The sequence below is a fragment of the Orycteropus afer genome, unplaced genomic scaffold, assembly GCF_000298275.1.
Source record: "Orycteropus afer afer isolate SDZICR_OR568_19922 unplaced genomic scaffold, OryAfe1.0 scaffold00044, whole genome shotgun sequence".
Classification (NCBI taxonomy): Eukaryota; Metazoa; Chordata; class Mammalia; order Tubulidentata; family Orycteropodidae; genus Orycteropus; species Orycteropus afer.
Genome location: NW_006921631.1, coordinates 2,438,705 through 2,460,302, shown reverse-complemented (window position 1 = coordinate 2,460,302; position 21,598 = coordinate 2,438,705). Strand labels below are relative to the sequence as shown.

General features: G+C 35.3%; 1 protein-coding gene across 1 annotated transcript in view; it reads left to right on the top strand.

The window, feature by feature from the left end:
• Window positions 1–21,598, top strand: part of CUNH1orf112 (chromosome unknown C1orf112 homolog) — a 59,100-nt gene that overhangs the window by 22,998 nt on the left and 14,504 nt on the right. Inside the window, exons 9-20 of the mRNA XM_007937777.2 lie at window positions 1,350–1,430; window positions 2,810–2,874; window positions 6,166–6,314; window positions 6,583–6,712; window positions 8,973–9,159; window positions 10,025–10,107; window positions 10,466–10,517; window positions 11,100–11,189; window positions 15,906–16,091; window positions 17,830–17,952; window positions 19,008–19,103; window positions 21,047–21,160. Of these exons, the coding sequence (XP_007935968.1) occupies window positions 1,350–1,430; window positions 2,810–2,874; window positions 6,166–6,314; window positions 6,583–6,712; window positions 8,973–9,159; window positions 10,025–10,107; window positions 10,466–10,517; window positions 11,100–11,189; window positions 15,906–16,091; window positions 17,830–17,952; window positions 19,008–19,103; window positions 21,047–21,160 (1,356 nt within the window). The remainder of the gene's footprint in view (window positions 1–1,349; window positions 1,431–2,809; window positions 2,875–6,165; window positions 6,315–6,582; window positions 6,713–8,972; window positions 9,160–10,024; window positions 10,108–10,465; window positions 10,518–11,099; window positions 11,190–15,905; window positions 16,092–17,829; window positions 17,953–19,007; window positions 19,104–21,046; window positions 21,161–21,598) is intronic.

The window sequence follows — 21,598 nt, the reverse complement described above, 5'->3', positions numbered from 1 at the left end:
AGCCTTCATTTATCTGCTAGAGGGAACCAGAGGATGTAAGGATTTGATGTATTGTTTTGAGAGGGGGAAAGCAAATATTAACATATAACACACATTTTGAAATAATGATAGTATTGTATTATATATATTGTTTTACAACTTGCTTTTTTATTTAACAATCTACTAAGTAATCTGTTTTTATGTCCATGAAAATATATCTGCCCGATTCTTTTTAATAGCTGTATGGTTTTCCAGTTTATGAAATGTACCTTAATTCACTTAGCCATTCTCCAGTTGATGGACAATTAGTTCATACCTGTGCTAGTGTTTCTATAGGATGTATTTCCAGAGGTTGAATTGCTACTAGATCAAGGAATTTTAACACTTTAAACTTTTAATAATAAATAAAAGAGTGTAATATTATTTTATGGTAAAAGCTTGTTTCCCCACATCCTTCTCAAGCATGGGATGTTACTAGTCTTTTTAATCTTTGCTAATCAAACAGTCCCCCCCAAATATGTAACTTTGATTTTTAATGTTAATTTATTGGATGTTTGTATTTCTTTTTCTGTGAACTACCTTTTCAGGTCCTTTACTTAATTTTTTTTGTGTCTGAAATTTATTGATTCATAATAACTTTTTCTTTTGACCATCTTTAAAAATTACTGTTAACTTCATCCCCCATAGCAAAGAGCAATTAAGATTTTTAAATTTCTTTCACTTTCAAATCAACAACAAGCACCAATCTTTGCTGTTAAGATTTCTTTTTATTAATATAAAGTTTAAAAAAACCTGGTTACTGTCAGGTTGATTCAGACTCATGGCAACTCCATGTGTGTCCCAGTAGAACTGTGCTTGATGGGGTTTTCAATGGCTGATTTTTGGAAGTAGGCCTCCGGGACTTTCTTCGAGCTACCGCTGTGTGGACTGAAACCACCAACCTTTCAGTTAGCAGCTGAACACATTAACAGTTTCTGTCATCTATGGCTAAGGCACTTGACTGCTAACCAGAAGACTGGCAGTTCAAACCCACCAGCCACTTCTTGAAAGGAAGGTTGGGCAATCTACTTCTGTAGTGATACCGCCTCAGAAACCCAAAGAGGGGTCGCTATGAGTTGGGTCTGACTCGACGGCAGTGCATTGAGTGAGGAACTCCATATAAAGTTTGTTTTTATGGAATACTTCCATTGTCTTTTGGTATTTGTTTATTTGTACTATTTCCGAAAGCAATGCAGAGAATAATCAGATTTTCTTGAAAAAATTTTAAACTCTGTTTATCAAGAGATCTTATTAAAAATTAACTTCTTGTTTATAAGTTTAGCTAATTTCATATTCTTTCATTATTACAATTTCTTCCTTTTTTTGAATAGGATAATGCTGACTATAGATTGTTTCATAAAACACTCAAATTATGCCGTTTCTTTGCCAACTCCCTTTTGCACTACACTAAGGTAAGGCTGTATTTTATAATGCATAAATATAATCTACAGGAATTATAATTTACCATGTTTTTATTCATTCTTGCCAAAAACAATCTTTTGAAGTTATTTTGTCAAGAGTATTTTTTAAGATGGATTAATATTATTAATTGTTAAATGTTTGTCATTTAAGAGGCTACCATCATCATTATTATTTTTATTCAATTCTCTGAAAACAGTAGTAAGCATACATCAATTTTCAGAAGTTAATTCAATTTTCCTTTTAATAACATACAATTATTTCTACTATATCTCCAAATTATATTCTTTAAGTTTAAAACTTTAAACGTTAATGATTTTAAGAAGACCTGTATATTTGAGAGACATCAGAATAGCAGTAATAGTTGAAGATACATGAACAGAAGAGATAAGTTGTCAAGACAGATTATATGGAGAGAAGAGCAGGGAATGCTTACAGAGGGGAAGATCAGCCGGTGAGAGGAGCATCATTACTAGTACATAGATATTAGTGATTAAAAAAAAAATGTCCATTTTGAATTTACTCTTGTTACTTTTCGAGGCAAAGATAAGCAACTTCAGTGACTGTATATTACAGTCAGAATCCAATGGCAGGCACGCTGGTTATGGACACATTTACATCCTATATGTTGTGCTGACCAAATTGGCTCTCTGGGCAGCCGCCACTTAGAGTAGTTGGCTGCTCTTAAGTTGAGTCCCCTGCAGCTTGCATGGTGTGTATTCCAGTGCTAGAGGTCCAGCCGGGGTGAGAAGGTGTCCACACCAATGACACTTGATGGATAGTTACCCATTCCATATTTGCTTGGTGTGTAGATGGCAAAATGACCCCCAATAACGCCTTTTTAATTAATGCCCTGCTATCAGGGTAATTTTTTAAATTATTCATCTTTTTTCTATATCTTACGCTATAGTGAAAACTATTTTTTTTTTCTAAGAGATAGCCTAATTCTAATGGGTGAACAGTCATACCTGTACTTTAATCTTAGCCTTACTGGGTTTTAGCTGTGGTACTCGATCAAGTTACTTCATATCTGAGCCTCAGCTTTCTAGTTTGTGAATTGGGGATAATTTGTCATAATTTAGTCATCTTTTGAGAAGACTAAAATTAAATAAAGTAACATGTATAAAGCCACTTGGTACATGATTGGTGTGTAGTAGGTTCTTAGTAAACATTAGCTGCTAATTGTGGTTGTGGTAGTAACTATAATATTTAAGAATTTTAAGTATTTAGACTTGTTCTTTTTTTCTCATGTTAAAAAAAAATTTACTGTGACACATTCAAGATTCTATTTTACTGTGAAAGCCTTTGTAAGAGGATATATATTAGCAAGGCACTTTGTATACAAAGAATGAAGAGAGTTGTTTTATTTTAGGAATTTCTTCTTTTCCTCTCTGATTCTTGCTCTACTTTGCACCAGCTTTATCTTCAGATACACAGGTAAGAATGACAATATGATTATTAAAATGCATCAATGCCATTTGTACCCTGCAAGGCTTAAGTGTGTATCATTTTAAAATAAAACATCAGAGTAATTTTTCTTAATGTTTTAATTCTTATCTGCTTCCTTAAAATAATTGAAGATAGAAACTTTTGCAGAGGAGATTCTATTGAGTTTTACTTATTCTTTATAATCTTAACTAGTCCCTTGTACACAAGTGATAAATAAGCAGTATGGTGATAAAAATCTAAAGCAAAAAGAAGTCTTTGTACATACACACACATATTTGTACATTTACATACATATGTATTTGCATATATGTATATTATATTGGCATATTGTTTTATCTTTATTTTTCTATGAAATGTAAGTCAAGTAGTAATTCCATCTTAGGAAAAAAATTGAATTATAGAAAAGTATGATAATTTAGATAGAGGATAAGGGACATCTGAAATTGAGACTTACCTGAAAAGAGTCCTAAATTTGACACTAAAATAATTTGTTTGCTTATTTATCCAGTAGTCCTTCTATACGTTCCTAATCAATTTGGTCTCCCAGTCAACTTTTCACCCCTCTTCCTTTTCAAACTTCCTGTATCTCTAATACCTCCTTATTACTTCTCATTCTCAATTAGTGACCTCATTTTCTATGTCACTAAGAAAAATGGAAACATTTGCAAGAGAGTTTCCATATAGTCCCACCAACACATTGACTATACTGTCTGTTTCTCAACCCATATTCCTTCATTGCCCTGAGGGAACAGTCTACATCTGTATAAAGCCAGCCTCCTTGTTTGTATATTGGCTCTCATCCTCTCTCTCATGCTCTGGGACCTCACTCAAGCAATTATTCATTTTCTTTCCTGCGTCAAGTTTTCGCTCCTTACTGGATTGTTCTCATGAATATATGGACATGCTGTTATTTTTCCCTTCTTATGAACAATGCAAAACAAATGAACAACATCTCTCAACTCTACATCCTCTACCAGCTGCTGGCTTCCATTTCTCTGCCTCTTTTTACAGCACATATGGAACTGTCACTACTTTTCTTTCTCGAAGCTGCTCCAGTCAGGCTTTCCACTCCACCACTTCTCCAAAACAGCTCTTGCCAAGGTCATCATTGACCCCCACATAGCTGGTTCATGTGATCAATTGTTAGGCCTCATGTTATGCAACGAGGCAGCAGCATTTGTCCCTTCCTTTCAAACACTGTTCTTGTATTGGCTTCTAGGTATTTTGTCTCTTGGTTTCTTCTAATCTCACTGGCTGTTTTCTATACATTCTTAGCAGGTTCCTCCCCAGCTTCTGTAAGTTAGTTGTGCTCCAGGGCTCATTTCTTAAATCTCTTCTGTCTGAAGAGCTTACATTTATATCTCTCCCCTGAATGCCAGATTTGAATGTCTAACTGCCAATCAGTACATTTTCATTGAAATTATCCCAACTCTTGATTCCCCCCCATCCCATCCCCACTCCCCACCGAATGTACTCCTCTTATAATCTTCCTCATCCCAGTTAAAATGGCAACCTTATTTTTCAAACTGATTAGACCAAAAAACTTTGCAATTATCTTTGACATTTTTCTCTTGCACTGATACCCTACTTTAATCCCTTAAATTCTGTCAGAATTATCTTCAGAGTGTGTGTGTGTGTGTGTGTGAGTATACACACACATACATGTGTTTATGTACAGAATTCAGCTACTTACCATCTTAACTGCTTCTGTTTAGTCCCATCCACTATTATTTTCTTGCCTAAATTTTTGCAAGAGTATTCTAAACTGCTATTTCTGCTTCTACCCTTGCTTCACTCTGGTCTGCTCTCCATACAGTGGTTAAAAATGAATGCTAAAGACATAACTTACATCATTTCTGTGCCTAAATGTCCCACTGGCTTTTATGTGTATAAAACAGCAGTCCTCTAGAACTACCTTTCTGTCTTTCCTTGTTTTATTTTTTTCTTCATAGCTCTTATAATTAATAGTTATTAAATATTATGTATTTACTTACTTGCTTGTTAAACTCTCTCCCTCACCAGAAGGTAAACTCAGAAAAGGCAATGACTTTGTGTATTCTATTTACTGCTATATCAAGTACCTCTGGAACAGTTTTGGCATGTAATAGGCACTTATTAAACATTTATCAAATAAATCAATTTAAAAATACATCATTTGAGGAAGAAGAAGTCATAGAGAGGTACATGGGAGGTACAGACAACAAAGATGAACCCTTTTGCACATACAGTACTGCATTGTCAGTGATGGCAAACATGGATATACGGATGGATAGATTGGTGGACAGGCTGAACTATTAGGTATGTCTGTATGGCGGGGGGGGGAGTGTGTCCCCCACAAAAAAATAATAAGAAAAAAAATACATCATTTGATTGAAAAATTCAAATAGTTTATTTGCTATTCTGTAGCTATATTTCAAGTTTATGGAGTCTTTATTATCTTTTATTTACATACAGCTTTCACCTTACTTATGATTTAATCCTCATAACAACTCTCAATCAGTGTCACAGATAAAGAACCTGAGGCTCAGGGAGGTTAAATGAATAACCCAAAGTCATGCAGCTAGTGCTTTCTCCATCATGGGAAGAACTTCTCAAGTATTTATCTTACGTGTATCCTTTTAAGTGCTGTTGTCCCCTATACACAGGTTTTTTTCATGTGCTGTCAGGTTTACCACAATTAATATAGCATGACAAAAAATATTGAATACATACTTTATTTCACATAGGTTTTGATTGAAGTTTTGTTTAAACCTCAGTTACTGAGTACTTTTCATGAAAAATCTTTGGAGCCTGCTTCAGTGTTATACAGTTTCCCTCTTACAAAGCTTTTGCTTCTGAGATACAGCATTAACTCATAGTAAATTCAGCATTCTATTATAAAACAAATATTAATACAAGTAATTAAGCCAGAATTTTTCATAAATGTATTTATTTAAATAATGTTTTATTAGTTGATTTAAGATTCATGTTGTTACAGTATTTTTCTTAAGGACAACATTGTCAAAATGTAGTATTTAAATGCAACAAAAAAATGCCAAAGATTTCTGTAAAATCATACACTTAATTTTGTAGGATTGTAGCGATGTTACGTAGTTCAGAAGCCCGCATAACAATTCTGGTATCAATTCAGTACTTTGAAGTTTTTTTTATAAAATGTATGCTACTTATTTTTTTTATATGTTTTCACTGCTAGAAGAACATCATTTTGCAGCACCTCTACTTAAAACTAGAAGATAACTGTTAATGTGTGAGATTTTTTTTTACCCCCTCACTTTTCAGCCAATTTCCTCCAAGTCTGTATGCTACCATGATTTCTAAAGCACAGCAGGAGGAGATAGCAGGCGCTTTCCTGGTGACACTGGATCCACTCATCAGTCAGCTTCTCACATTCCAACCTTTTATGGAGGTGGTTTTGGACAATAAATTAGGTAAGCTTCAAAACAGAATTAATGTTAGATCATTACCTATTAACTATGACATATTGGAGACCAAGTTACTTTCCTTATGCAGTTACCCTTTTTTCAAATTAAAGAAATTTTTAATTCTTTCCACTTGCATTTCAAGTCATTTTGTTTTATTTTTTTAAATGATATCTCTAATTTCTTCACATGTCACAATCAAATTTCTGCTGAAAAGATTTAGGGAATTTTTTTTTACCAGTTTGTTGTAACTTGATGTTTTTTTAATATCTCTAAGATCTGCCATGTGAACTACAGTTCCCACAGTGTCTACTTCTGGTGGTCATCATGGATAAGCTGCCCTCTCAGCCTAAGGATGTGCAGATGCTGTGGTGTGCAGAAAGCCAGGGCTCAGAAGCTACAACCAGGTAGCAACCATGTTGTTTATATCTAATTATATTACAGGTGGCTTTTTATAATGGATCTCCTGTTGTTCAGAATGGTCTTGAAATGAAGTTTGTTGTTATATCAGATATTGTAGTTCATAGTCACTATGTAATCTTCATATGTGTTTGTGTGTGTGTGTGTGTGTGTGTGTATAAATTGTAAATTACATATATGAGGGAGCTCTGGTGGTGTGGTGGTTAAGGCATTTCCCTGCTAACCAAAAGGTCAGTGGTTCAAGAACCCACAAGCTGCTCCATGGAAGAAAGATGGGGCAATCTACTTTTGTAAAGTTTTTTATAGCCTTAGAAACCCAGTGGGGATCTCTATGAGTCAGAATCAAATCAATGGGCATGAATTTGGTTTGTTTTTTCATGACATATATGAGGTTAGATTAATAAAAAATGCTTAAGTATATAGTAATGCTAAAAATATTTTACTTTTGTTCAGTGTTTTACAAGGCTTTGCCTAATGGTTAGCATTATAGATGTTGACTGTAATATAATAAGAGTAGATATCATAAGTAATATTTAAAAATGAATTCTGATCAGTAGAATGCTAAAGTATTTTCTAGGAAGTTTCGCTTGTATTCATTTGCCTTGCCAACATCACAGTCCAGGCTCTAGTTTCTTACTGCCTGGATTATTCCTATGCTCAATTTATCATCCCTTTCTTTAGACATTCTAAACCACCACCATATTCATCTCCCTGAAGCCTGGATCTGATCTGCCTGTTCTTCTGCTCAGTAATTTAAGCTTGATATCAGATTTCATCAGCTTTGCACTGAAAGCCCGTTTATTTCTTTCTTTTAGCATTGTGTTGTGCTTTAGGTGAAAGTTTACATGTTGTTGTTGTTATGTGCCGTCGAATCGGCCCCGACTCATAATGACCCCTCCTTAGTTTTCTGAGGCAGTATCATTACGGAAGTAGATTGCCCAACCTTCCTTCCAAGGAGTGGCTGGTGGGTTTGAACCACCAGCCTTCTGGTTAGCAGTCAAGTGCCTTAGGCACTACGCTACCAGAGCTCATACCCAATCAATAGTTCATACACAAATTGTTCCGTGAAATTTGTTGCTGAAAGCCTATTTCACTCTGTCGCCATCTTCAATTGCTCCTCATTCCTTCACTCATTTACTGTACACATACCTTGTTTTCAGCAGACTGGGTGTTCATGTCTGTCTTTAGTCATTCTTTGTCTTCTTTACCTGTTCATATCTTGCCTGTTTTTTAATTTATAATTTAAATCTTTTATGCAGATTTCTTCAACCATTTCCATCCTAAAATGTCCCCTCCCTGTTTAGGTTCTCGTGTGCTGCTCTAACAGAAAAATACCACAAATGGGTGGCTTCAACAAACAGGGATTTATTCTCTTACAATCTAGGAGACTAGAAGTCTGAGTTCAAAGTGCCAGCTCTAGGGGCTGGGTGAAGGTCCCTCAACCTTAGGCTTCAGCTCTGCCTCTTGCTCCTGGCCCACTGGAGCTGGAGGCTTCTCTTAACTCAGACAGCTACTGGCTACTGAGGCTGACAAACCCAAGGTCGACAGGTAAAATGGCATAGTCCCAAAATTATCAACCAACACGGCAGGCTGCTAGTTCAAGTCCAAAATTGGTCTCAAGGTCAGCAGGCAACATGGCAGGCCACTGAGATGAAGATTTGGCCAAATGCGGGATCCAGATGTACCAAAAAGCTCAGAGACCTTTCTCAAAGCTGGTGCTTATATACAGGAAGCAGACTATATCCCTGAAGCAGATAGTCAGCTGCTCACAGTAGATTCCACCATGGAGTTGATTACCAGTCTCATCATGAGAAATAACTACATCCAGCTGCCCAGCCACTCAACCAGGCCCAGCCAAGTTGACATGGAACCTTAACTACCACACTGTCTAAACTATAATACTTTTTTATTGTATGTGTAGATTCTAATTTAACCACTTAGATTTTAAGTTCCTTAAGGAACTTTGTCTTTGACTGTATATAGCTCAGTACTTTGCTCTTGGTATATACATATTTGGTAAATGATAAAAAAAAATGTTGAGGGAAAATCTTTTTAAGGAATTTTTCTGTCAGTGAACATGTTTTATTTTTATGTAGGGATGTTCATACATACTGGAAATTATTGTTGATACATACTTCTTAGGATGTAAGCTTTGCTAAAATAACCTCCAAATATCAGATTATAATTATCATACCTTCAAGTAATTAAATGTTAATGTCAGGTTCAATGTTCTTAATTTCCCTGCAGAATATCTCTACTCAAAGCTGTTTTCTACAGTTTTGAGCAGTGTTCTGGTGAACTCTCTCTACCTGTTCATTTACAAGAAGTAAAGAGTCAAGGGCAAGCCCAGACTGCCGTCACGTTGTATCAGCATGTTTGTGTTCATCTGTGTACATTTATTGCTTCCTCTCATCCATCACTCTTTCCTGAAGTGGTAAGCTTGTTACTTGCTGGATTATGCTGAGGTTACACTTTTGCTTTCTTTTCATTGATATTATGGTTCAGAAACGAAGTGTGGGGAAAGTTAATACATATTCTTCTTGAATGTCATACTCTCTGCTCACACATTTTTACCTTTTAATTCAGTTATACCCTAGGAAATGGTAATCCTAAATTCCTGTAGTATTCAGATACTAGTATTTGACTAAAATATTTGGGGAAATAATTTTGGGTAAAGAGGTATGGAGACTGTGAGAAGAGGAAAAATGTGTAGGATTTTACCTAATTCAGTTTCACAAAGAAAATGAGAAATAATAGTATGTAGTATCAGATTGTCTATGGGTCTTAGGCATAATGTAGGTGTTTTGTTTGTTTATGATTTTGGATTAGAAAATAGCTTGAGAAAATTGTGGGGAAATTCTTATAATTTAGGTAAATAACAGTATCATTTAAGGTATACTAGTGGGTAATAAAATCCAATGAATATTAATATTGTAAATATTTGAATAGTTAAAGGCAGAAATGAAAATATAGGCATACTTGTTACATACATTGTTTTAACAATTTCTGGCTACTTAGGGTATCTTTCTGGACACCAGTGGTGAACTGACCACATTTAAAACCACTTTTTAATTCCTATGTGCCAGCACTACCAGCTGCCTAATAAGTGTTGAGGGAATGGCAGCATAGCCATGGCAGCATAGCCTGGTATTAAGAATTAGAGGTTCTCCTTTGGAGATCTGTTATTTGGATTCTGATTGGGCTTTCTTGTTTCATTTTGAGCAATGTCATATTAATGATAATTTATTATGAACTTTAGCATATAAATAAGTCAGTATAACTTTTCTGTTTTTCTGTAGGATGCTGCACTGTTGAATGCTGTGCTGAGTACTAAAATGATCACCTCTTTGTTAGTTATGGATGCATGGTGCTTCCTTGCTCGGTATACCATTACCTACATTTTAAATTTTTGGATTGATTTATAGTACTGATTGACAGTAAATGATTTTTTATTTGTAAGTTTACAGAAAAATTCTGTTGTTACAGTCCTTGAATAGTTTCCCCAAATGGTTAGATTTCATGATACTACACTAAATTAAGAAATGATTGCCTTCTTTTCTTTCTTTGATTCAGGCCAATAGATGAGTATTGTCTAGTTTTGTGTATTATGACACTCCTTGGCCATGGAAAGAACTGCAGTGTATATGCCCCATTAGAATATTTAGTGCTCAATGAAAACACATCTCCTTGTTTTTCTGAATAGTGGTATAAATTTTGATTACCTTTTCTTTGTATCTCAGGTATGGTACTGCTGAACTCTGTGCACACCATGTCACCATAGTGGCTCATTTGGTGAGTAGAATTACAAGGCGTGAAACCTACTCTTTCCATGCAGTTCCTTTGAAGATATAATCTTGATGAATGTGGATGCAATTTGCCCAGGGATAAAGCTAGGAAGGAGGGAAGGTTAGGATGGAAGGATGAAGGGAAGGAGTGGGTACAGGGAGGAAGTGGGAAGAATGTTATTACATTGTGGAGATTACAGTAAATGTGACAAAATAGAGTGTATATGGACTGTTGAATGGAAAACTAATTTGCTCTGTAAACTTTCACTCAAATAACAATTAAAAAAAAAGGTCCCATTAATTGTCTTAGAATTAGAGGATTAACATCTCATCAGATGGTAATTAGAATTTGCAAAAGTGTTATTTTAAAATATAATGTCCTTTTTTTTTCTCATTATGAAAGTAGTCTAGGTTCACTGAAGAAAAGGGAAAAAAAAAAAAATGCGAAGAAAAGCCCAAATTAAAATGACCTACGATCTCATCTCAGAAAGAGTCATTGTGAATATTTTGACATATTTGGCATATATCTTTCTTGTAAAGGCTATAATTTTAAATCACTCATGTTCCTTGCTTCTCTGTCTTTTTCCAGATAAAATCTTGCCCTGGAGAATGTTATCAGCTCACCAACTTGTCAATTCTGTTGAGACGTCTCTTCTTCTTCATGGCCCCACCCCATCAGGCAAGAATATAACCATTGTCACTGTCTTGGTGCAACTGCTAAGAATTGGGTTCAGACTCCTTTTGAGGCTTTTTTTTCCCCCTGCTTTTTCTAAATTTAAATGTTGACGTGGACTGTGGACATTATTTTAGCTGGGTTTAAATTTTTATATCCTTTCTCTAAATTATAGATAATCATTTTAATTCTGTTCTCCTGAAATAATCTTTAATCTTGATTTTTGTGTATTTAAGGTACTTGAAATGAAATGGTTCTGTATCCTTTGCCCCTTTTAAATTATTTTGAAGAGCTTGAGTATTATTTATTCTCTTAATGATGTATCTTTTTTTTTGATAGTAAATAAATTGAACTTTTGGGAGAAAATTGAAAGTATAAACCTTCACTTGCTCTTGTGAGGAAAACAAGTTATGCCAGGATAAAAGAATTGTCCAGTTACATGAACCAGTGTAGTGTGGTGTAGTCCCATGGACTGGCCACATCAGAAGTCCTGTAGGGACTTTTGAAAAATATAGGTTCTTAGACCCTAATCTGTGAGCAGAGTGGGCATGGAGGGGCAGATATGAAATGGGGCTCAGTGATTTTGTTGTTGTTGTTAAGTTCCTACGTGATTCTAATGTAGAGCCAAATGTGGGAACCACTACATTAGTGAAGGAGTTAGACTTTAGGGTCCTATGGTACTTAGTTTGAACCTGCCTTAGGCAGGTCATCCTTTCTGAACCTCAGTTTCTCTGTCTACAAAGTGGGAGATATGTGTATCTACTTTGATATCTCAGTTTTCTAAAATATGCCAAATGGTTGAGGCTATCAGATATATAATTTATGGATAAATGAGGAGTTACTTTTAATTTATTCCTTAAAAAAAAAAAAAACACCAAACCCAGTGGCATCGAGTCAATTCCAACTCATAGCGACTCCTTTTGGGTTTCTGAGGTGGTAAATCTTTACGGAAGTAGATTGCCTGGTCTTCCTTCCATGGAGTGGCTGGTGGGTTTAAACTGCCAGCCCTCTGGTTAACAATCAAATGCCTTAGGCACTATTGATTTTCTTCTGTAAAGAAATTACTATATTTTTAGGATTAAAAGACAAACCTAAATTTGAATCCCTGTTCTAGCTGAGAGCCCTTAGGAGAGTCAGTTAAGCATACAACTGAAATAGTAATGTTCACCTCATATGGCAATTGAGAGAGTTAACAATATATATAGATATATGCATGAAGCGGCCACTTAACAAACAAATGGTAGTTATTTCTTCTGCCCCACCTCGTTCTTTTTTTTTCAAGGCAGGGACCCTCAACTTGAAGGAGGAAGGCGACTAACACTTTTGACACTATAATGTGGGCCAGGCTTTGTACTAGGCACTTGAATTAATTTTGTCCTTAAAACAACCTTGTGAGATAGATATAATTATGTCCTTTTCACAGATGAAGAAACAGTAGTTAAAGACCTTCCCAAAATTCACGTATAATAAATGGCTGAGCTGAGATTCAAACCCAGATCGCTCTTACTCCAGAGTCTGTGCTCTTTCCACTGCTCCAATATTCTTCCCAGCTGTTCTCTGTGCAGCTATTGCAGGGGTCTCTTCTGTTTATGGAATATTGACTCTACCCTCTTAACTCCTTAAATTAGAAGAAATCTGTTATCTGTTGGATAGATAGGGCTTTTTCTTAATTTTCAGTTGTGTTTAGTTGCTTAAAATAAAATTTTTCACTCTCATGACATGTCAAGAACATAATCTAGAAGAAATTATACACTTATAAAAATACTCATAATAAAAGATCATGTGTAATGAGTGCCAAAAATGAGGTACAAATCAAGTTTTCTTGGGTATTCATAGCTTAGATGATCATTTCTCAGGAGATGGATGGGAACAGGTAGGAATTAGAAGGAGCACTTAGAGATGGTGGCATCTGAGATACCACGTGAAAGGATGGGTAAAACCAGGAGGACAACGGTGGTAACAGGAGCAAAGATGAGAAGCAAGTGATGCAGCTGGAAATAATTATTAAATCAATTTGTATATAAGATGATTTCTCTTTAAAAATTAAATAAAACAATTTATATCAGTGATGCAACATTAACATAAATGAGAATCATTGATCGTGGTATGATATTTTACAAAAAAAAAAGTATTCATTTTTTTTGAGAAATTCCAGTATATAGAGAGATTAAAATCACATTTTTCACTATAGTAATGATTGAATATCACATTATTTCCTTTAGTGGATAACTGTCAATAGTATTCTTGTTTTATAGAGGAAAGCAAAAGTACAGGGAGATTACCTAATTGAGGGTATGGATTTAATATACATTATTAAAGCACACTGATGGTGTTGCTGCCATTTTTATGTAAAATAGAAGTTAATATACTTATTTGCATTTTAAGCCCCCAGGTATATATATATTTTTAATCTCTTCTCGGCTTTTAAGGAAGAAAGTCATAATTTTCTTGTGAGCTATTGCTGTCAGCTCTAACCGTTTTAAATCTTTAGAATTGTATTAAATCCAGGGTTTTTGACCTCAGAATAGAATCTTTAACTCTTTGTATATAAAAAGTTTGGCAGTACCTACCCTTTCATGTTGTCCAAACCAAAAACCAAACTCACTGTCATTGAATTAATTCCAACTCATAGTGACCCTACAGGACGGAGTAGAACTGCCCCATAGTGTTTTGAAGGCTGTAAATCTTTACAAAAGCAGGCTGCCTCATCTTTCTCTCATGGAGTGGCTACTGGGTTTGAACCACTGACCTTTTGCTTAATAGACATATGCTTTAACCACTATACCACCAGTACTCCTTTTACGTTGTCCAGGGCATCATTATTTTAAGGACCATTATTAGTCCCTATTTGGGTAAGGGAACTGGTTCATTCATTCATTGGAATTTTTTATAAAGAAAGGTGATGTCATTTCTTAGTTGGCACAGTACTCTTGGCTTTCCTGATGCAGTTTGGTTTCATGACTAAAGCTGTTTGTTAGACTACATGGAATTCACCAAGGGAACCATTTTTCTGGCTGTAGAGTCTGTTAGAGCAGTTAGTCACATGATCTCTACCTTGTTTTGAAAGCTAAATATTTTCTGCAAAAGAAATATTATTTGAATATGAATGTAGTATATGACATAGAAAATTTCTCTGTTGAACTTTATAGTATTGTTCTAGGCTTAAATCAGTTTTGATTTATTTAGCCTTTGAGGTAGAGAAAGTGTTAGTTTGTCAAGTAGATTTTATATATTGTAATTTGAATTATACTGTTTAAAAAACACTAATATACTTCCTAGTTAGATTATAATTAATTTAGTAATTAAGTGTACATCATTGATTTTGTTCCTCTTCTACCAAGAACTAATTTAATATTTTAACTTTTTCCTATTTTTAATCTAGTCTGTTAATATCTGTTTTATTTTATTTAAAATAATCTATTTATTTTGGTGCAAATAGACAAATCAAAACATAAACAAATTCAGCGATTTCTCCATGTACAGGGACATTGATTCCATCTTTCAAGTTGTGCAGTCTTTTTCACTATATCCTTTTCCAAATTATTCCTTCATCATTAACATAAACTCACTGCTCTCTAAGTTTTTCATCTAACCTTTTGAGTTACTGTTGTCAATTTGATCACATGTAGATAATTCTTTACAAAAGCACAGTGCTTAAGGAAGACATTCCTTACTAATTAAACTAAATTATGTTTTGGTTTAAAAAAGACTTCAGGTGATAGTTTTGGTTTAAGGATTATCACAGGGCAGTAGATTGGGGGTTTGTCCAGCCTTAGTAGCTCCAGATGATACCTGCATTTTAACAAAACAGTACCACTTCTCTATTAACCCAGCAAAACTTTGAATTGGTATTTCAGTCGTAGAGTGGATTTACCAACCAACCTTTCTGAGGAGTGGATGCACTTACCTTATGAAACTAATTTAGCATGTTGTCTGTAAGTATGAAGTAGGTTAAAGTAGAGTGGAGTTAGCTAGCCCATTTGAAAACTGAACCTATGGTGTACCATAGGTGTTCACCATAAGTGTTCTACCATTGTCAGTGGAGATCATAGTAAGCCACAAAGGTTAGCTAAATCAGTCTTGTTGGCTTGTTTGGAATAGTGTTTCTGACTTAACTGTGCAAGTTGATGAGTACTCACTTAAGAAATAATAGACCCCCAGTAATGGTAGGGGGGGAGCTCTGGTAGCATAGTGCCTAAGGCACTTGACTGCTAACCAGAAGGCTGGCAGTTCAAACCCACCAGCCACTCCTCGGAAGGAAGATGGGGCAATCTACTTCCGTAGGGGTACTCTCTCGGAAACCCAAGGTGGGGTTGCTATGAGTCGGGTCTGACTCGACGGCACATAACAACAACACAATGGTAGGGGCATGATGAAATATCTGACCTAGTTAATAATGAAATACATTATTTAGTATTTCTTAATGTATTTCTACTGTGTTCCACTTAAACTGTGTTTATCATTTTGGAAACATAGAGGCAGCAACAAAAAATTAATAATTTTGTTCATTTTTAAGCTGCCATGTATCACAAGATATACAGTACATGTATCCAGTGAGTTTGGGGGTTTTTTTGTTCATTTGTTTGGTCTGGTATCATGTGATATTACCATGCAGTTAAGGTTTTCTAAAATATTAAATATGGAAGCTAACTTTTAGGTTTTGTGCATCAGTTCATCAGACTGCCTTATGCTACTCTTGGGTTTGTTAAAAATTTATTTCAGGTGGAGTTTATTCAGAAATTTTCCCCAAAAGAAGTGGAAAACTTGTCTCTGTGGCAGTATATTTCCTTCCAGGCTTTATCTGCTGACCTGAGGAAACAAACTGCAAACGAGGTCATCAGAGCAGGCACCACCCAGTGCAGGGAGTGGCTGAGCAGCAGTCGCACTTTGGGAGAACTTGAGTCTCTGGTAAGGTAATTTCTGTTGATTTGATTCATTCGATGGCTATTTATTGAGCACTATTTTAAGTATTAGGGAAAGGTTGTAAACAAGATGGACATAGTACTTGCCCTCAAATTAGACTCAAGTAGGATTTTCAGATTTCTAAATTGTAAAAAGGGTTTATGAGAAGCTTACTGTTATCTGGATTGAGGTAACTTGTATTATATGTGTGTTCTGATTACCTAGTGCCACTCTGACAAGAATATATACCACAAATGGGATGGCTTGAACAAACGGGAGTTTATTCTCTTACAGTTTGGGAAGCTAGAAGTCCGAGTTCAAAGTGCCAGGCCCTACGGGCTGGGTGAAAGCCCCTTGACCTTGGGCTTTAGCTCTGCCTCTTGCTCCTGGCCCACTGAAGCTAGAGGCCTCTCTTCACTCAGGCAGCTATTGGTTGCTGAGGCTAACAAGCCCAAGGTTGACAGATAAAATGGTACAGTCCTGATGTTACCAAACTACGTGGCAGGCCATTAATTCAAGTTCATTGAAAGTCCCAAGGTTGGCAGAGCATGGCAGGTTGCTGAACAATGACATGTCTACATGAAGGGTTCAAGCGTGCCATAAGATAGAGACCATTCCCCAAGACTTCTCCCTATATACGAGAAGCAGACCATGTCCCTAAAGCAGCTACTCAGCTGCTCATAGTCGATTTCACCATAGAGCTAATTAATTACCAGTCTCATCATGGGGAATACTATATCCAGCTGTCCGGCCTCTCAACCAGGACCAGCCAAGTTGACACACAAACTTAACTACCACAATGTATGTGTGTGTTGTGGGTCCCTTTGACACTTAAGACACATTGGAGTAAAGTTAAACGTGTTATGAAATACTTTATTTGTAATATTTTGCTGATGCATCTCTGGATTACACAGACGTGATTCTTCTATTTGACAAACTACAAACCCCATTTTATGCAAACATACTCTTCGCCTTTATGTACCTTTCTACTTAGAATGCCCTCTCATAAAATAATGGAATAAAAAGGTGATTCATCTCCTATAAGGAGTAGGAAATGTGAGTTTTCACAATTGAATGAGCGTAGTATATGTGGTTGAATTTTCCAGTTCAGTGTTTGTTCATTCATTCATGTAGCAAATATTTTTTGAATGCTCCTATGTGCCCAGCTCTGTTCTAGGCATTGGGGATGTATCAGGAAATGAAACACAAAATTCTAGTCTTATGGACTTGCGCTCTTATTTAGCATTGTACAGTAAAATAAATATTTAAGTATTGCTTATTGAATTCAGCATTGTTGAGGAACTTTAAAGGTAGCATAAAACAGTAATTTAAAAAAAGGTACTAAACTAAATAGATTGCTAGATCCATAATGTGAAAAAAAACAGACGTTTTAGTTAATGAATTTAATAAATGAGCTTGACCGTACTGCCAATTTTATCAGACTTGTTTATGAAATACAATGTATTTTTCATTTCAAGTTACTAAATTTTTATCCTAAAATGGAAAAAAAAGATTTAGAAAAATATAACAAATGTTTTTATGCATAAAGAAAATTAGTTTTAATAAAATACACTTTTATTAAAGAAATAACTGGGGAAAAAAATGGCTTAGATTCTTTGGAATATTTCAGTATGGATTTTTTTTTAAGCGTTCTAAGTAACTTCCCAGCTCTGGGTAATTGGGCTCCTGGAATTCTCTAAAGACTGGTATCTAAACTCAGGGCCTTTCCTTCTCTCCCCTTCAGAACATAGCACTCTCTGCTTTGCTTACTGTGTGTAATTCTGCTGGTGAAGCTGTGGATATTAGACAACAAACTGCAATTATTGAAATTGGGAGCCAGCTTTGGACTTTTTTAAACATTAAACAGGTAAGGAAAGCAACTTATTACTTGCTTGAAGACTAAATAAAAGAATATTGAAAATACAATGGTATTAAAATTTTCCTGTAACGTAAAATTTATCTCCTTTCTCTAGTATTTAGCAGAGTTTGTCATTAGAACTTAAAATTACCTATTTGTACTTTTTGAGGCAGATCTCTTTTTTCAGTGTAATAGAATTCTATTAGAAAACTAGAACTCAGTAAAGTGACAGTGACAATTTTTCTGTGACTATTTTCATGGCTGAGTTGGAAGGGGCAAGTGAATGGATATGGTTAATTTACATCCCTCTTTCTTAGCAAAGCCAAGAAGCCAAGTGAATTAGAATGTTCTATCTGCCACGATTGTAAATATAATTTCACTAAGTTTCTTAATTTAAAAACCTAAATACGACATTTGTTTCTTTTGACTAAGTAGAAGTAAATGTGTAGCCTCTGGTTGTCCCAGGCATTGGAAGCTGAAGACAAAGTCCATAGTGTTGGGGAATAATAGATTTTACAGATGTTTATCATTAATGTTTATATCAGATTAGATTCCCTACTGTAAAATTTTTACTTCAACAGGTGCTTTCCACTGACACAAATCATTCAACCAATATTCCTTGAGTATCTCTGCTGATATATGATATAAATAATAATTATGGGGAAGAGAAATTTAAAAAGACTAAGGGAAAACAAGTTTTCCAGTGGCAAAGAAAAGTAATTTAATCCCCTTTTGAGTTAAATCTGGATTTGAATCATGACTACTTTTTCCTAGTCATGTGTTCTTGAGCGAATTATGTAATCTTTCTGACCCTCTTTTCTCACTAGGGTTGCTATGATTTGGAATGGACTCAGTGGCAAAGGGTCTTTTTTTTTTTTTTTTGGCTATAGTGTGGGTTATAGTATCTACTTCGTGTAGCTGTTGTGAGGCATACATGAGGTCATAAATATAAAATGCTTACCATATTTCCTGGTGCATAATAAATGCTCAGTAAAAGCTATTATTATATATATTCTCATATAATTAAAAATTTTTACCAAAATTATTATTATTTTTTTTTTAAGGTAATAGGTCAGCCTTTTGTTCAACAAACACTCAGCCTTTTACTCCCACTGTTGGGATATTTCATTCAAACTCTAGATCCTCAGCTGATAAGTCAGGTAAGTATAGAGAGCAAGTTGATAGTTTGTTTGCTAAGGAAGTTCTTGAACTAGCATGACTTAAAATAACTTTCTGGAAAACAGCCCTTTTTAATGATTTATTGCTCATTGCTTACTACCCTCAACTGAACATAAGCTTTACCCTTTTGTTAAACTGAGCATTAAGTTTTACACATTTCCTTGTCTTCCTCAAGGATGTCTCTACTCATCTCTTTTCTTCTTCTAGTAGAATATTGTTAATATTCTGGGCTGCTAATTCAGCCTTTACATATTCTTCCCTACACTCTTAACTGAGCAGTTACAACTTTGTTGCTGTTGATTGCTCAAAAAACCCCTGTGGTTAGGAGTCATAGCTTATCTGTTGAAACTTGCATTCAAGCATTTTCAAAGGCACTTCAACTATGGGTGTGTGGAATATGACAGACATGAACTTACTGATAACCCTTAATGTTTCCTTGAAGAAAAAATCAATTTGAAATAGGAGCACTGCTAAATTTCTGGCTCATGACTTACATGACTGAGACAGAGCTTGGCTCTTTATCTGAGGGTCCTCATGGTGGTGCCTTGGTTATATACCTCCTTTGGAGGCTTTAAGTCAGTGGAGAGAGAAAATGGGAAAGGCTTTCATCTTATCAGAAGTGATTGAGACGCTTTGGAATGAGTCCATACCAGATTGGGGGAAAAAAAAAAAACCCCTGCTGTTGAGTTGATCCTGACTTATAGCAACCCCCTCCTTGGGTTTCCAAGGCAATATCTCTACAGAAGTAGATTACCCAGTCTTCCCTCTGAGGAGTGGCTGGTGGGTTTGAACCGCCAGCCTTACCCAGTCTTCCCTCTGAGGAGTGGCTGGTGGGTTTGAACCGCCAGCCTTCTGGTTAGCAGTCAAATGCCTTAGGCACTACGCCACCAGAGCTGATCCCAAAATCATCAGGTAGGGGGAAAAAAAACTCCCTTCTGTAGAGCGGTGGATGAGTTTGAACCACCCACTTCAAATGCTTTAGGCACTGCACCACCAGAGCTAGCCCTTCTTATTTAGGAAATGATGGAAGAGATGAACTCTTAATCACTGTATGTAGTAGGATTGAGAAAAGTGAAACTAGTAACAGCTTTGTTTTTAGTAGCTCTAGTTAATGGTTCTGTTCATGAAGAAGTCAGCATTACTAAATACTTATTAGATATAGTCTTGTTACTAATGCATAGCATAGATTACTAATTTTTAAAGAATGAAAATACAATGATTGACTGAATTCAATAATTTGATGTGCTGGTTCTAAAAGCCCTAATACTGTTTTTTGAAAAACTTAATACTTATCATTTTGACATCATGTACCTACCCAAATAAAAACTCTTAAATTTTGACCTAAGGAAATTTTTCAGAGGGAAGATGCTCATCTCATAAAGTATTGCTTCCTTTATTGAAGACTTCACCTTAGTGTTCCTTTAACTGAGAAACTGATGAATTACAGCCTTTCGGTTAAAGTTGGTCCTCCCTCCTATTTTCAGCATCAGAGCTATGGATGTTTTTATATTTTTAAAGGGCTGTTAAAAAAAAATAATAATATGCAAAAGAGAACATGTTGCCTGCAAAGCCTACAATATTTTACTATTTGGCCTTTTACAGAAAAAAAATTCCAAATCCCTGCTTTAAATAATGAACTTATGACATTTAAATGACAGAATTATTTTGAAGGATATGGTATATGAAGTTTTTCAGGAAAACATGCATTTTTTTTTTTTTTTTAAATAGTGCTTGGAGGCAAGAAGATGTGGTAGGAAGACTGCTGTAATAATTGACTTAATAGTTTTATTCAAATTCCACCTTGGAAGATTAGGCTTTGTGGAGGGTCTGATGTCTGTTTTGTCTTCCCTTTCCATATACCCGTCTAAATCTTATTGTTATTGTGTCTTTACCAAATACTATGTTTTGGTTTTCACTTCTTTAGGTGGTTACTTTGCAGACCTCACTACTTAAGGCAGAGCCTCCTGACCACACCTGTTTGGCAGTGCTGGATTTTGTGTCTTCTTTAGGGAAACTTTTTATACCTCAAGCTATCCAGGTAACACCCTCTTACCTGTTGTTTTGTACACAAAGCCTCTGTAAGAATCAGTGGATTTTCAGCCTTTAAATTTGTGAAATTCTGTGGATTGCTGACAGTGAAAGTTGGGAAAAAGAAATGTAGTTTTCGAAGAGGGTGACTTACCAAAATAGAACAAATTTTAAATTATTTTCATTTAGAGAATGTATGTTGACATACAAATAATTTATCAATTGGCTGGAATCTGATATATGTGTCTGTCATTCCAGTTGTGCTCTACTACACAAAGGAAAGCATACTTATGTCTTTCAGGGAACAGTGTATAATTAGGAGATTTGGTCATTTATTGAAGTATTGAAGTTATTTTCTTGGAGCCTGTTTTTTTTTTTTTTTTTTTTTTTTTTAAGACAGTATTTTATAAAGTGCACTTTTCATTCATTCCATTCCTAATTCACATTG